Source organism: Paroedura picta, chromosome 3 (genome assembly GCF_049243985.1).
Source record: "Paroedura picta isolate Pp20150507F chromosome 3, Ppicta_v3.0, whole genome shotgun sequence".
In the NCBI taxonomy this organism is placed as follows: Eukaryota; Metazoa; Chordata; class Lepidosauria; order Squamata; family Gekkonidae; genus Paroedura; species Paroedura picta.
The window spans coordinates 158,061,692-158,076,655 of NC_135371.1; the positions used below are offsets into that span (position 1 = coordinate 158,061,692).

The 14,964-nt window shown below is 47.4% G+C and overlaps 1 protein-coding gene across 1 annotated transcript; it reads right to left on the bottom strand.

Moving 5' to 3' along the window:
- Positions 1-779: 779 nt before the first annotated feature.
- LETMD1 (LETM1 domain containing 1) lies at positions 780-14,964 on the bottom strand. Its single transcript, XM_077328927.1, has 9 exons — positions 14,702-14,964; positions 12,472-12,623; positions 10,595-10,710; positions 9,264-9,346; positions 7,221-7,407; positions 6,516-6,617; positions 4,600-4,752; positions 3,592-3,688; positions 780-2,010 (listed from the first exon to the last, which is right to left on the bottom strand). The coding sequence occupies exons 1-9, from the start codon at positions 14,818-14,820 to the stop codon at positions 1,937-1,939; spliced, it is 1,083 nt and encodes a 360-aa protein (XP_077185042.1). The 5' UTR covers positions 14,821-14,964; the 3' UTR covers positions 780-1,936.

Consider the following 14,964-nt stretch of genomic DNA (forward strand, 5'->3'; position numbering starts at 1 on the left):
TTTATGAACCATGGTTTCTGGCAGCTGGTTAAGAGGGGGAGTCTGCTTAGAGCCATCATGCAATGTCACAGTTAAACAGTGGACTGGAAAGGGAGATTTGTGCTCTCAGGTGTGCACAAGAAAGATGAGAAATGTTGCAGTGCGAATGGCACCATCTTTCACTGAATGCCAGTGGATCATAGAATCATAGAGTTGGAAGGGGCCAGACAGGCCATCTAGTCCAACCCCCTGCTCAACGCAGGATCAGTCCCAAGCATCCAAGAAAACTGTGTATCCAACCTTTGCTTGAAGATTGCCAGTGAAGACTTGCAATTGAAGCCGATACTTGTTCTGTACCAGTCACAGGTAATGGCTTACTTTTGAAATGGTAAAACACTAGCAAAGAGACACTGCTTACCTTGCTGAGTCTGTGTGAATGACAGAAATGCAATTTGGTTGGCTGCTGTAGACAAACCTGTTCTGATCCCTGGCAGGCTGGCTGGCTGGCTTACCTTTCTTTTCAGGGTAAACTCAAAGAAGCCTTTATTTAAAAGAATCTGAGGTGTGGTTTGCTCTGTACAAATGCAGACTGTGTGCCAAAAACAGGTGTGCTGGATTGGGGGAGAGCACAATACCACAAGTTTTGTTTGCCACAAAGTCCTAACACCCACTCCCATTCAGATGGTGTGCTAGCACAGTGATTCTGGAGACACAAAAAAAGTTGTCATTATTCTTTATTTAATTCATTTAACGCTCCCTCCCAGCAAGCTGGCTCAGTCAAGGATTGGATGGAGCTGCTGTGATGAGACACTGTCTTTATTAGCTATCAGTAATGGAACAGTCACAGATAACAATACAATCCATTCAATACATGCTTGTGCATTTGAGTTCAACCACTAAAGGAGCGGGTGGGTGAGAATATCCATATTCAGGCAGCCTTGGCCAGAATTCTAGCTGCTAAAGGATTTTTTTCGTTTGTTTTTTTAAATAGTTTTATTCAGCCGAGGGATTTTTTTGTTTCGGGCCAGGTAAACAATACTTTCCCCTTAAGTTTTACGGTAGCATTTAAGACTCAGAAAGCTCAAAAACAGAATGGAAGTGCTTTGTGTTCTAGGTCAGGGGTAGTCAACCTGTGGTCCTCCAGATGTTCATGGGCTACAATACCCATGAGCCCCTGCCAGGCTCATGGGAATTGTAGTCCATGAACATCTGGAGGACCACAGGTTGACTACCCCTGTTCTAGGTAACCCATCCTGCAAAAGAAGTAGCCACACAAGCTGGAATCCCGGGCTTCTATGAAGCTCCAGATTTTATAATACTCCGTCTTGAAAGCCAACATCTGTCCGGCAGAAGTGCCACAGCTTAAGCACTTACCAGGATCTTAAATAGAACGGTACAGTTCTAAAGAAGTAATGAAGCACCTTTGGTGATGCTCTTGCAGCAACATCCCGTGACCACACAGGAACGGATCGCCGGGCTATCACCCAGACGCTAATTTAACTTTTCCTTCATTTAAGGAGGTTGAGAGGGGCAGCACAAAAGCTCTTCTCCGAAGAATGCCAGAGTTTGAGGAAATCAGTCCTTTTGGTGGCTTTCAAGAGCGCCTCCTCGCTGTAGATGAACAGTGAAAACAAGCATGGCGGTTGAGCTTAGTGCATCACTGCTGAGCCAGACCAGGAAGCCTTGCCGGATCCACATTTCTTGCAGAGACATCCCCACGATGCCTCCAGTTGTCTCTTTTTCCAGAAGGTCGGAGCAAACGTTTTCACTCTCCCTCGATTTAGTGCTTTGAACAGAATTACTAGGCTCTAGAGGAGGAATGACCTCCCCCTGCTGGACTCCTACCATCCTCTCTGGTGTGAGCAAACCTCCATTCCTTTTTTTCCCCCTGCTGTAGCCCAAGACTCCTCGTCCCAGCATTTCTTCACGAGTGCTCCAGGAGGGAACTGCACATGGGTCAGCCCTTGGAGGAAGAGAGGTAGTTGGTGGAAAGTAAGACCATGCCATGGGCCAAGAGCGATGCTTCAGTCTCTGAAAGACAAGACAGTATTGTGGCTGCTGTAGCTGCTTGTCATACTTGGAGAGAGGGGGAGGGGGCTGTAATAGACTGGGTTTCTAGGGGGCCTTTGGGGGTACAGAAAAGACGAGAGAACCACTGGAATCGGTCAGCCATGCTCCTGGGCCTTCAGTTTCTAGCACTCTGTTCTGACTACAGCCCAAGGGTTGAGACAAAAGTGCTCCTAGGTGTTTTCTTTCATTCTGAATGAAAGAAAACACCTGGCAGGGGCTCCTGGGAATTGTAGTCCATGGACATCTGGAGGGCCGCAGTTTGACTATCCCTGCCTTAGACGCTCCCTCCCCCAGCTGCTGATTTCTTCCTTAGCCTTGGCTTAGTCATGCTTCAATCCACTCACTTCTCTCCCAAACCCTCCTGCCAAGCTGATTCACTGGGCATCTCTGTAAATACCTGCAACAGCTTGACAAACTCCTTTCGTCCTCACAATGGAAGTGCGCTCTGGCCTTCCTTGAGCCTACTTTTCCTGCCAGAGGCGGGAATGAAACAGGGACGCAGTCTTGCACTGCCCAGTGTCTCATGCAGCCTTCAATTCTGTCTGTTTCCCCTCGCTGCTCCTACGGCTTGGCCTCCCTTCCAGAACAGCCACAGAGCACTGCCTCCCTCCGTTCCAATAGTCCCTCACAATCAGTTTCTTCCCGGATGCATTTGGCTTAGCCATCATCCTCTGCTGTAGCTGTGTCTAAATAGACGCTGAACTGGGGCATGTTCATCCTGTGGAGATCACATGGTTGCTTCCTTATCTTTGCTGCACTCTCCTTGTCCCCCCCCCCTCTCCCCCCAAATTGCAATTTTAATTCTTTGGAGCAGAGATCTAACATAGGAAGCTGCCTTTACAGAGAAAATCATCGCAGTACCTGGCTCAGGGCCATCAACTGACTTACGGCAGCTTTCCCCAGTCTGAGGCAGGTCTGAAGACCCGTTAACTGAGATGGTTTGAAACAGAAGGTTACCAGGAAATTTCTGCGTACGAAGCACGCAACCCTCCCCCCCTTCCACTTTTGGCTTGTTAATCTGTAAAAGGCCAATTAAACAGGGGACTGGTTGAGGGAACAGGTTGCTTTCTCCTATTTCAATACTGTATTCCTTGAGTTTTCAGATGAATGGAAAGTGGCAAGACCATCATCACACTAGCTCTTTAGAACAGGGGTAGTCAACCTGTGGTCCTCCAGATGTTCATGGACTACAATTCCCATGAGCCCCTGCCAGCAAACGCTGGGAATTGTAGTCCATGAACATCTGGAGGACCACAGGTTGACTACCCCTGCTTTAGAAGGCTTCCACTGATGAGCAGCTGCTTTGTTAAACAAGGGACTGTGCAGAACCAGGAGCCCTTGCACATTGATAAGGGAACAGCCTCTAGCTTGCTACTGGAGGGAAGGGGTGAGCAGGAACTGGCAGGGACAACAAGGGCCAATGGTTGGGTAGTGAATACCCCCAGAGTGGAAGAGCAGAATCCATCTTTTCCAAGTTTGGCTGTGTGAGAGCCAAGAATAGTCGTAGCAGAAGCATCCTTGGCCTGCCACTTTCAATCTTACCTTTCAGGGAGCAAGACAATTGCAGCCACTGATTTAGCCACAGCCTGCACTGCAATGGGCTGAAATGGACAGAATTCAAGCCCCGGGTATAACAAGCCTGCAAAAGGTTTCAAAAGCCAGTTACTTACAAAAAGATGTGCCCTGATTTTGAAATCAGGTGCCATGCTCTTCTAACAATACTTCCTAAGAAAGGAAACGGGTTTAAGGGATTTTATGGTGCCTTCAGCCTGCCAATTTTTAATCTTTTTTTAAAAGGGTGTGTGACAATGAGAGGACAGGGAAGCAACTGCGCATGACAGGATGCGCACAGGCTTGGAGTTCTTGCTGTTCAGAATTGCAGACATTTGGGATCTGAGGGTATCAAGACATACGTTTTGATTCATCTGTAATCTGGAGGAGCTGCTGCTGAAATCCAGAAGCAAAAAATGAATGGCACTGCTTTATTTGTGGATCTCTGTGCCTTTCTCCTGATCAGGCCCTTAACGTTTTTACAAAAAGGGTAAGATGGCAGCGCTACAAAGTGTGGTGGCTATTTTTCATTTAGTTATACGAGCTGTTTCACTGGGATCAGCATTCCATTCCTAATATTAGTAGCGATAGTTACATTAGTTAAATGCCCTGGCCTGGATAGCCAGTGCTAGTCAGCTTTTGAGAGACCTTGGGAACTAAGCAGGGTCAGCCCTGGTTAGTACTTAGATGAGATTCCACCAAGGAAAAACAGGGTTGCCACACAGAGGTAGGAAATGGCAAACCACCTCTGAATATCTTTTGCCTTGAAAATTCTATGTAAGTTGGCTACAAGTTGACAGGCAGAAAAAATTATTTAAATGAAATGTTTTCATTACACTGTTTCCCCTGCCCAATACCTTCTATTGCCCAAGATTTATAGTTACACATAGGATAGGATGGGGCACCCAAGTTAAGAGAAACCCAACACAAAGTATGACCACTTCCCAGTCCACAGGGGGCGCTACAGCTCTGTTACGGGGCCATAAAATTCTGTCTCACCACTTGTGCCTCTTCATCCGACAGTTCTCTCACTCCCAGGTTCAGCATGGCTCGGTCCAGGTGGGACAGTTCTGACAGGTGAGTCCGTAGGCGGTATTTTAGGATGAAAGACGGCAAGCGAGGCGTCAGGAATAGAACGCGACTTAGAACTTTCTGAATAAGGAAATGGCAAGCAGCTGTCCACAAAGGCTTCAAAACCATCCAGTTTTCCAGACCAAAGCGTGGTGTAAAGGTAACTCTTTCCTATTTATTATTTATTTGTTTGTTATATTTACATGCCACCCTCCCCTAAGGTTCAGGGCAATTTATACATAAAACAGGAAACAATACAGATATTAATTCTTCCCCCCCTCCCCACAATAAACACTGCTGAATAAACCAACAGTGATAAGGTCTAATCGTCTCCAAGATGTCATGGGTCATATCTGAGGCTTCTTGAGATTATTAGTTGAGGACTACATGGAAATATAGTACTAAGGATGGATAATCTTTATCCATGGTTCCTCTATATATTTGTGAAACAACCTGGGGGGTGGAACGTGTCCAGCTGTCCAAGTTGGAATAGGGCCAAGTTGGAATAGAGCCACTGGCTGCACTACCCCTACAGCTCCCGCAATCCCTCCCTCCGCCATGCCAGAGATAGAGAGAGACACACACAAAGCCCTGCCAGATCGAACATGAGCCCTCATTCTTTCCTATCACTCCTGCTGCGAGGGAGGCAGAGAGACACAGAGAGAGCTGCCCCAAGCTGCTGACCAGCCCTGCTTCCCTCCTAAGGAGCCCCAATTACCTGCTATGCCTTCTGCTGCAAAGCATGCAGAGAGAGAGAGAGAGAGAGAGAGAGAGATCTGCACCTCCCGGTGTGTCCCCGGGTCCTAGTGCCCATTGCATTCCTGATTGCAATGGGCTTTATTGCTAGTCTTTAATCCGCTCCTGCAGAGCGGATTAAATAAAGCAGTAAGGGCTGGTGGGGAGGAGTTAGGGTGGGCTCTGTCCGGGATAAGCCGCGAAGCGGCTCCTGACTCGCTCCTCTAAGTGGCACTCCAGGGCCAAGTGTCCAATTGAGAGGCGCGTTTTGTGCGCCTCCCTATTGGACACTTGGCCCATCTCCCGAACGCCGCACCACAAACTCCAGTCCTCCCGAGCTGCCATCCTGCCCGGATGGCTGCCAGGGAGGAGGCTTGCCCCCTGGGCTCGGGGAAAATCGCTTCCCCTCTGCCCAACGAATGCCCTTCCCCGCCTATGCGGCCGGATCCTTGCATGCCTGCCCGCCGACGACTGCACCCTTCCCACCTGCACCCCGAGCGCCCCTCACCACTTTCCCACCCTTCCCCGCTGCTGCCACCGCCGACACACCCCGACATCGGAACCCCGCTTACCCCATTGCCCTCCTCTCCCGCACACTCGCCGCCGCCATTGCGGCCCGCCCTGGTACATTGCTGCCGAGACGACGAGCGCGCAGCCGACCCGCCACCCGCGCTCCAACTTCACGGAGTGGCCTGCACTCCATGGCCGCGGCCACTACAGGCCCGCCCCCGAGCCGCCACCCGCGCTGCAACATCAGCGCTGACATGATGAGGCCGCTGACCAGCCGCGCCACGAGCCCACGACCTCCCTTCTCGCCTCATCCTCCTGGCTGCCCCCATGACAATGACACCACCGAGCCGCCTCCCGCCCTCCAAGATGGCCGTTGTCACGGGTAAACTCCCCTGCCTTGCGCTGCCCTCGCCTCCTCTGCCCTCTCCCCCGGGACCCCTGCCATGCTGCACCCCACTACCGATGCAGCTTCCAGAGAGCCCTGCCCACGCCCCCGCACCCCCTGCTTGTGCCCATTGTATTTTTGCTACAATGGGCTTTATTCCTAGTATATTAATAAAGGGGGTTGCCAGTATAATGTGTTTTTAAATAGCACTTACCACTTGTTGAGAACTGAGCATTTGGATGCTAAAGGGATGCCCCTCAAATAATGTCCTCACAGCTTTAAGTTCCATCACATCTGGGTGGGATCCTTCTTGCACCTTGAAGAAGGTAAGAGGTTAGTGCAGACAGGCTTTCCAATGTTTCCCAAGAACAGAGGGAGAGGCATAATCCACTGAGACCTCCCACAAAATGTATCCTGCTAATCTGTGTCTAGCTGGGTATACATTTTCGTAGCAGCAAGAGAGAAATCCGTCTGGATCGGATCAGTGTGTACAGAAATATTCCCTCAACCTGCTTTGCTTCAGATCTTTACTGTGGGGAGAAATTGCTAAACCAGGAAGATAGAGAATCCACCATTACTTGGGTTGGATCCAAAGATGGTTGAAGCTGCCTTTTACTGAATCGGATTCTTGGCCCATAAAGCTCTGGGTCCTCTATCCCAACTGGCATCAGCTATTCGTGGTCTCGGGTAGAGATCTTCCACATCAGCTAGTATATGATCATTTTTACTGGAGATGCAATGGATTGAACCTGTGGCCTTCTGGAATGCTGAACTTCCATAAAGTTTCCATTGTAAGCTGACGGCAATGACCGTGCAAACAATAAACCAACTTGCAATATGAATCCGAAGAGTTGGATACCTAAAGATCCATACAAGTGTATCCCTGCCTGTCGGATTACTTTAATTTAGGATTATATACCTTTCTGCAGAGATGCAACATTCGTTTTCGAAGCTGCGAGTCGGCTAGGAAACGAGACTTGTGCATTAGGTCATCAACCACCTCGGCATACACCTCCTTTCTTGTATTGTGATATGCATCCAGGAACTCAACGTGTTGTTTTGGAGTCCAAAAGTGGCGTATCAAGAGTTGCCTTGGGAACAGATACCTTGGGAAGGAAGAATGTTTCAGAAGCAGTGGCAAAGATGCAACAAGGTGCACACCTGGGCAGCGCTATGTGCACAGTGCACTGCTAAACACCCCCAAAACAAGTCAATTTTTTTGAGGTTTACTTAAAAAATCTTGCAGCTTTTAACTGCTCAAGCGTGTGTGTGCTATAAAATGTATTTCACTATATCTAGTTAAGGGAGGGACGAACAGTTGGGCAGAAACTGAAGCCTTAGTCTGTGGAAATGCCACTTAACACCCCCTCCCCTCCCCTCCCCTTGAAGAATGAGACTTTGCACTCACATTCTCAAGCTACCTTCATGGTCCAGGATGCTAAAATATGCTTTTATTTTTTAATTTTTTAAGACAATTTGTAGTGCTTAGGATGCTGAATTCTTTGCCCAATAGCAACTATTTGGGGTTTTGCTCTTGTGTCATTAAGGCAGCAAGAGCCTCTTGTGGCGCAGAGTGGTAAGGCAGCTGTCTGAAAGCTTTGCCCATGAGGTTGGGAGTTCGATCCCAGCAGCCGGCTCAAGGTTGACTCAGCCTTCCATCCTTCCCAGGTCGGTAAAATGAGTACCCAGCTTGCTGGGGGGTAAACGGTCATGACTGGGGAAGGCACTGGCAAACCACCCCGTATTGAGTCTGCCATGAAAACACTAGAGGGCATCACCCCAAGGGTCAGACATGACCCGGTGCTTGCACAGGGGATACCTTTACCTTTACATTAAGGCAGCACTGCACAAAATGCAGCTTCTTCTGTGCTGCAGTTACAGGCTATAAAAGTAGAAGCTCCAATTTAATCCCCCTTCAACCACAGGCTCTTTGGCTTGATTGGACAACTGGTCTTTAGTTGCTCTACAAAACGGGAATTGCATCTTATGCATGACAGCTATACGATTTAACTGTAATAGATGATAAAAATTAACCATAAAATTAAGATGTTGTTTGGGTGATACCAAGAGAGGGGGCTCTTTCAAAGTCTACTGCCTGTTAGCAAATGATATTATAGAAAATACATTTTCAGGGAAAATCCAAAACTGTCACTATGTCAAAAATTTGACTCTAAAGAGAGTGCAGATTAACAGAAATGAATAAATTAAACTTTAAATTTCTAAAATGGCTTCTGGGAATATAGAGTCGTGGAGCTATTTAAGCCTTGAATTTGGGTTTGAATCTTACATATTGAGTTGTCTTTCCTTCTGATGTTCTCTCCCATGCAACACTGTATTTCAGGGCCAGGTGCACTTAATATCATCATCAATCATGTATAAAATCTGTCTTTAAACCGTGTGTTACACTGTTGTAAAGGGACTGTGCCCTAGAATAGAAGACACCAAGGAGAATTTAAGCTTTTCCCCTGCTCTATAAATATAGACTCATTTTCTTTTAATCATCTGGGTTTGTTTTTTTTATCCCAGTGATTTAGAGAAGCAGTTTAAGTGGACTTCTGAAAACAGTGAAAGGTTTCCAGAAAAGGGGGATGGATGACAGCCATGCACACACATTCTACAGAAACTAACCAAAAAGCTTTTCATGCCATGTGCAGCAGGGCATAAAGTAAAAATACAGAGTTCTGACTCAGAGCCCACAAGCGGAGAAAGTACAGGTTTCTGAGTAATAAGGTATGTTCTCCTTTGATCTATTTTTGTAGCAGCTAAAACACACCGCTGTACTGCAACAGCCCCTCTCATTGAAGAGCTAGGAAGAGCGCTTGGCAGCTGAGGAGCAAAGAAAGCACAAACCACTTATGACACACGCCATTCCTGCTGAGTGACAGGGCCAAGTTAAGCTCCTACACTTTCACCATAAACCCTGAGGGCTCTCCATGCAAACAGGCACAAAAAGTATACTTACATGAGCAAAAGAACCAGGTAGTTAGCAAAGGGTGGAAGTGAGAGAATCCCAATAGGAATGGCCTTGATCAGATCTCTGCGAAACTGCACACACAAAACACAATTAGAATGGCTGCAAGGTGCAATCCACGTAGCTATGGCAACCAGGAGAGATGAGCAGACACAGGGACTGATGGGACGGTGGTGTAGAAGGCGGCTGCAGCCTAGCCTGCCATTTTCAAGTGCCTGGAGGCAATGTGTCACTGGTTGCCCTTAGCAAGCCAGCAGTTACGGTTTCACTAGCGTTCCAAATGGAAACGGCTTCTCAAAACAGCACGGTTGGGTTTTCGCATCCCCACATAAAAGAACTTCCTCCTTACTGCAGAAGCATTAAAAAGCACCAAGGTGGACTGGTGGACACAGAGTGACAATGGAATGTACCTGTGACTTACTCTAGGCTACGTTCCTAAGGGCACTTTCCCAGGAGGAAGCCCCTTAAAATAACATTTATTTCTGAATAGACCTGCTGAAGATGATAGATCCCTTAGTCCGCTACATCAATTGTGGTATAACCTCTGTGTGTAAACACTGCACAATCTCATATTACACATTGCACTGGAGGCAAATGCTTCTCCTGTGGCCAAGGGGCCCCCATGACAGGAAGTGCTGCAAGCAGTATAGTGTTTCTAGGGATTTTGGTTTGGGCAGATGTGCCTAGTTGTATTTGTGACGGACCGTGTATTCCCAACCCTCAGCATCCTACTGCTTTCTACCATTGAGTACCATGTTGAATAGTAAAAGGAGTCACTGCCCATGGCCCTGAGAGACTATGCAGCCATGTTAGGTCGGGTACCGAGAAAGCACAGAGCAAGCTTGTCCATGCAGTTCTTTTCTTTATCGGCACCAATACAGCTACAAATGGGAAGGAATAGACGCGGAGAAGCTAAAGGAAAGCAAAATGGCACATACTCCACAAGAAACTTAGCCAATCTGTTGTTGAAGCAGATGGAACTCAGCAAAGTCAGCCCAGGATCCAGACGACCAGCACAATTATCCTTGCCTGGACAACAGGAGCTACAGGATGACAGCCTAACTGGGCCATCTTAGAATAGTTCTAACTGCAGAAGACTCTTATCCGTCCCAAACAGAAGTCAGCTTGCATCCAGGACTGCCCTGATTCTCTTGTAGAACTCCTTTACAGTACCAATGGGGATGGTGAAGCACGACTTCTTATGCAGGAAAACAGAGGTCTTTGCCCAAATGTGAGCATAACAGAGTGCATGGGAATCACAAACAAGAGGGCAGGTCAAACATTAGTCTACCAGGAACAGCAGGCCCCGTGTCAAAGCCTACCTGTCTTAGTTTCTCCATATCCCTGTACGGAAGCTGATAAAACTGGATGTTTTTATGTGCCATGTTGGTCTTTATTCTTCTTATTTCTTTTACCTCTGCGTAGAATACCCGGATCCCTGTATGGACGAAACAGATTTTCAGATCTATAGAAATGTTCTTTCTGTGATGTCTGTGCCAAAGCCCCCTTCCCTAGCCTTTCACCTTTCCTTTGTTTAAATACAGAGCACAAAGGCATGAATCGACAAAAAGATCTGCCTTCCTCGTTCTCTCATCTCAGGTCGGTTTTTGTGGCCTACTTTAGCTCTCCTCCTTTCCTATCTGTAAAGCCTTGGTTAGCAATTATTTTTCACGTGGTTTCAGTAGTTTCCCGGATTTCAGTGGAAAGGTAGGAATGGGGGTGGGGAGCCCATATGGATGCTTCTCTTCAACACGTGACCCTAGTTTTTTTTGCATCATTGTCCACTGAGACCTTTTAATGTCATCACCCTTAGGTACTTGTTTGGTGATTGTCTTAGCTACAGTGGTGGTTCTCCATGTGGTCACTAGCCCATGACTGTAAGAAGAAAAGTTGTTTTTTATATCCCGCTTTTCACAGCCCGAAGGAGTCTCAAAGTGCTTTCCCTTCCTCTCCCCACAACTGACACCCTGGGAGTGGGGAATCAAACTCACTCATTAGGAGCTATCGCTTTTAATCACTGCATTACGTTGTGTGTCTTGTGAAGCCACAAGACACACATACTAGTTGCTGCACAGCTGCATCCTATAAAAATCAGTGGAGGAAGCAAGCAGCAGAGAAATCATGGATTTATCCCACTGTTTTCAAACTGTTCTTGAGAATCAAAAGCTAGAAATTTGGCAATCGTAAAAAAGCATCTCTCAAAGGCAACTTGCCCACAACTCCTGGCATAGTAGCTTCCATTGCTTGTTCCCTTGGAGCTCATAGTAACTGAAAAGTGTTGGATATATTCAACTTGCTCTACAATCATGCAGAGATTCAGGCTCAGATGCCACAATATATGCTTCCCTGGGGGAAATGCTCCCTAGAGGGAAGCCACTGAAAACTTGAGTTCAACATCTATGAAATTTGCTGGTAGCTGTGGTCATGCCACTCAATCTAACCCAGGGGTAGTCAACCTGTGGTCCTCCAGATGTCCACGGACTACAATTCCCATGAGCCCCTGCCAGCAAAGGCTGGCAGGGGCCCGTGGGAATTGTAGTCCGTGGACATCTGAAGGACCACAGGTTGACTACCCCTGATCTAACCTATCTCACTGGACCGTCACAAGAAAAAAATAGCATGAACTTATTTCTCTATTAGATTTCTCCTAACAATCCCAACTTCCACACATAGAATGAGGTGATGGAACCTTGTACGGGAACAGACTGCACTACTACAGATAGCAAGTGGTTTATTTCCCTGCAAGTAAGAAATAACTGCATGCAAACAGGAAAATAGCACAGCAGAGGGAACAATTGTACTCCCTCTCCTTGTTTGCTGGCTTCCTGTTTGTAGGCAGTTAATTGTAAGAGCTTTCTAAAAACAATCCGTGATTCTCCATCTGCAGTCCTGATACAATCTATTCTGCCACCTCCAGTCTCTGCCAAATAATCGCTCTGTATGTATTAATCAGTTCCCTCACTTCTCAGCTTTCCCTCCACCCCCCACTCTCAAATTAGATTGTGTACACAGGAATTGCACCACAGTCACAAGGAGAGTGCTTCTGGCACCTAAACAAGGAGATGAAGGATCTGCCGTCCACATATGATATTGCTCTGTGTTCATCTGTATGTGTTCATATGCTGCCACACTGCTGAAATCATTACGCCTGTGCAAGGGTTTTGGCTAGATGCCCTTAGTTCATTTAGTTAATACCAACCTTTGAGAAAAGTTGAATAGAGCACGTAGAAACGTGGGAATGTTCTCTCCAAATACTTTTCATACTTCTCATTTATGTATTTTGCTTTTGAGACAAGGGCAGAAATAACAGTTTTGGAGTTGGCCTTCGCAGAGAATTGGCGCACTAGTGGTCTGCAACAAAAGAAAGCCCGTGCATTGTTATTAAGCCTTTCATGCCTTTTAGGTTTCACACACACAAAAGGCACAACTACAGGACCAGAAATAAACTACTGAGGAGGGAGGAGCAGCATCTGACTGATGCATCATAGTTTAACAACAGTATAAAGCAGAAAGATGGAGCAAATGTCCACATGAAATCAGGGGAAAGAGATAAGATACACCATTTTGCTCAGTCTCATTGCTACCAAAGTACACTTGGACTTGTGGGAAGATTGGTGTGTGTGTGTTTTTAAGTAAGAACCCAGATTCTATCCCTGTAGCCTGTCCAATTTTAGTGTATGTGCTGCCGAAGCTAGCACATATCCCTGCCATCTGCAGCATAAAGGAGATGCCAAGAGCCAAGAAAGATCTTTTTTTGCTTCAAACCCTGGAGAGTCACTGCCTATCAGAGTATACAATAATGAATTGGATGGACTGGCTGATTCCTATATAAGAGCAGTTTCACTCGTCTACATCTGTAATAAGGGGCCATAATTTAGTACTACAGAATGTTTTGCATGCAGAAGGACCCACATTTAAGCTTTAGCATCACTCAAGAAATGATCTCAAATCTCAAGTGTTTGGAAAGAGGGTTCTATGCTTGAGTATCTGGAGAATTGGAATCAGTCACTGCGGGTGTTATGGAGCTGTGCGAATAGTCTGATGTATCGTGTAGTTTTGTGTGTGCAGACAAGTGTGGGGAGATTTTTTTAAAGCCGTGATGGCTAGTAGCCATTGATAGGTCTATCATTCATTAAATTATCCAATTCCTTTTGGATGCTGTTTATTCTAGTAGATTCAGGTGTGTAGCCGTGTTGGTCTGAAGCAGAACAAAATTTGAGTCCAATGGCACTTTAAAGACCAACAAAGATTTATTTAAAGCACATTTATTTTATTTTATTTATTTATTTAGATTTATATACCGCCCTCCCCGAAGGCTCAGGGCGGTTTACATTGAACTAATAAACCATACATGAAACAGTCTTCGTTAAAAATCATACAATAATTAATAACAGTGGTTGTAACAGTATAACAGTATAATATAGCAGTGAACATGAAAGTTCACACCTTAAATAAATCTTTGTCGGTCCTAAAGGTGCCACTGGACTCAATTTTTGTTCTGTTCATTCTAGTGGCCATCACTAGCATGATAGAATTATAGAGTTGGAAGGCGCCATACAGGCCATCTAGTCCAACCCCCTGCTCAACGCAGGATCAGCCCAAAGCATCAAAGAAAAGTGTGTATCCAACCTTTGCTTGAAGACTGCCAGTGAGGGAGAGCTCACCATCTCCTTAGGTAGTCTATTCCACTGCTGAACTACTCTGACTGTGAATTTTTTTTTTCTGTTACTGGTCAGACAATATTCTGAAGGCGGTTAGGCCAGGGATCTGATGGAACAGAAGGTTGCGTCTTGTGGAGCCAGCTTGGTGCAGTGATTAAGAATGGTGCTCTCTAATCTTGAGAACCAGGTTTGATTCCCCACTTCCCCACATGCAGCCAGCTAAGTGACCTTGGGCCAATTCCAGCTCTCTCAGGTCCACCCACCTCCCAGGTGTCTGTTGTGGGGAGAGGAAGGGAAGGCCATTGGAAGCCACTTTACACCAGGTTTCATTCCCCACTCCTCCTCCACATGCAGCCAGCTGGGTGACCTAGTCACAGTTATTAGGGCTGTTCTCTCAGAGCTCTCTCAGCCCCCTATTTCATAGAGTGTCTGTTGTGGGGAGTGAAGGGAACCGTGTTTGCAAGTCGCTTTGAGACTCCTTCGGGCAGTGAAAAGCGGGGTATAAAAACCAACTCTTCGTCTCCACTGTGAAATTAGAGGGTGGGCAGCGCTACAGTTTGCCCCAGGTAGTGAATGGCGGCCGTGCTTTCGGGACACTGTTCGCCAGCCCTTCTTCCCCTGCTGCGTGTGTGTCCATAAGGGTCAGGTTACGCCGCTGCTTCAGCCAGGGCTCCCTGCCCGTCCTCCAAGGCTGGCCAGGCGAGGTGGTGCCCGCGGGGAGCTCCTGAGCTCGGCGCCCTCTCCCCTCGCACTCACTCGCTCACTCACCTCAGCGCCGGCCAGGGCGGAGGCTCGGGCGGCCGCGGGGTCCGCGAGAGGGAAGCGGCCGGCACGGAAAGGCTGGCGAGGCCGAAGCGCCAAACGCAGCGACAGCCCAGCCGCGCCATCCCGGCAACGCCTGAGGTAGGGGCGAGGTCGTCGCTAAGGAGGGTCAAAGGGCAGGGGTCGCGCCACCGCAGGAGACGGAAGCAGCCGAGGGAGGGAGGGAAAGAAGCAGGGGGTGGGTGGGGAAATTGCGCCGCGTCACGTGA

What these genes read in the sequence shown, in the direction of transcription:
- LETMD1 (XM_077328927.1), bottom strand. Translation starts at nt 14,820, where the DNA reads ATGGCGCGGCTGGGCTGTCGCTGCGTTTGGCGCTTCGGCCTCGCCAGC. An exon ending in TGTTGCATCTCTGCAGAAAG is followed by an intron (nt 6,618 to 7,220) that starts GTATATAATCCT and finishes ACCTTCTTCAAG; the next exon opens with GTGCAAGAAGGATCCCACCC. An exon ending in ATTGTCTTGCTCCCTGAAAG is followed by an intron (nt 2,011 to 3,591) that starts GTAAGATTGAAA and finishes CTTGTCTTTCAG; the next exon opens with AGACTGAAGCATCGCTCTTG.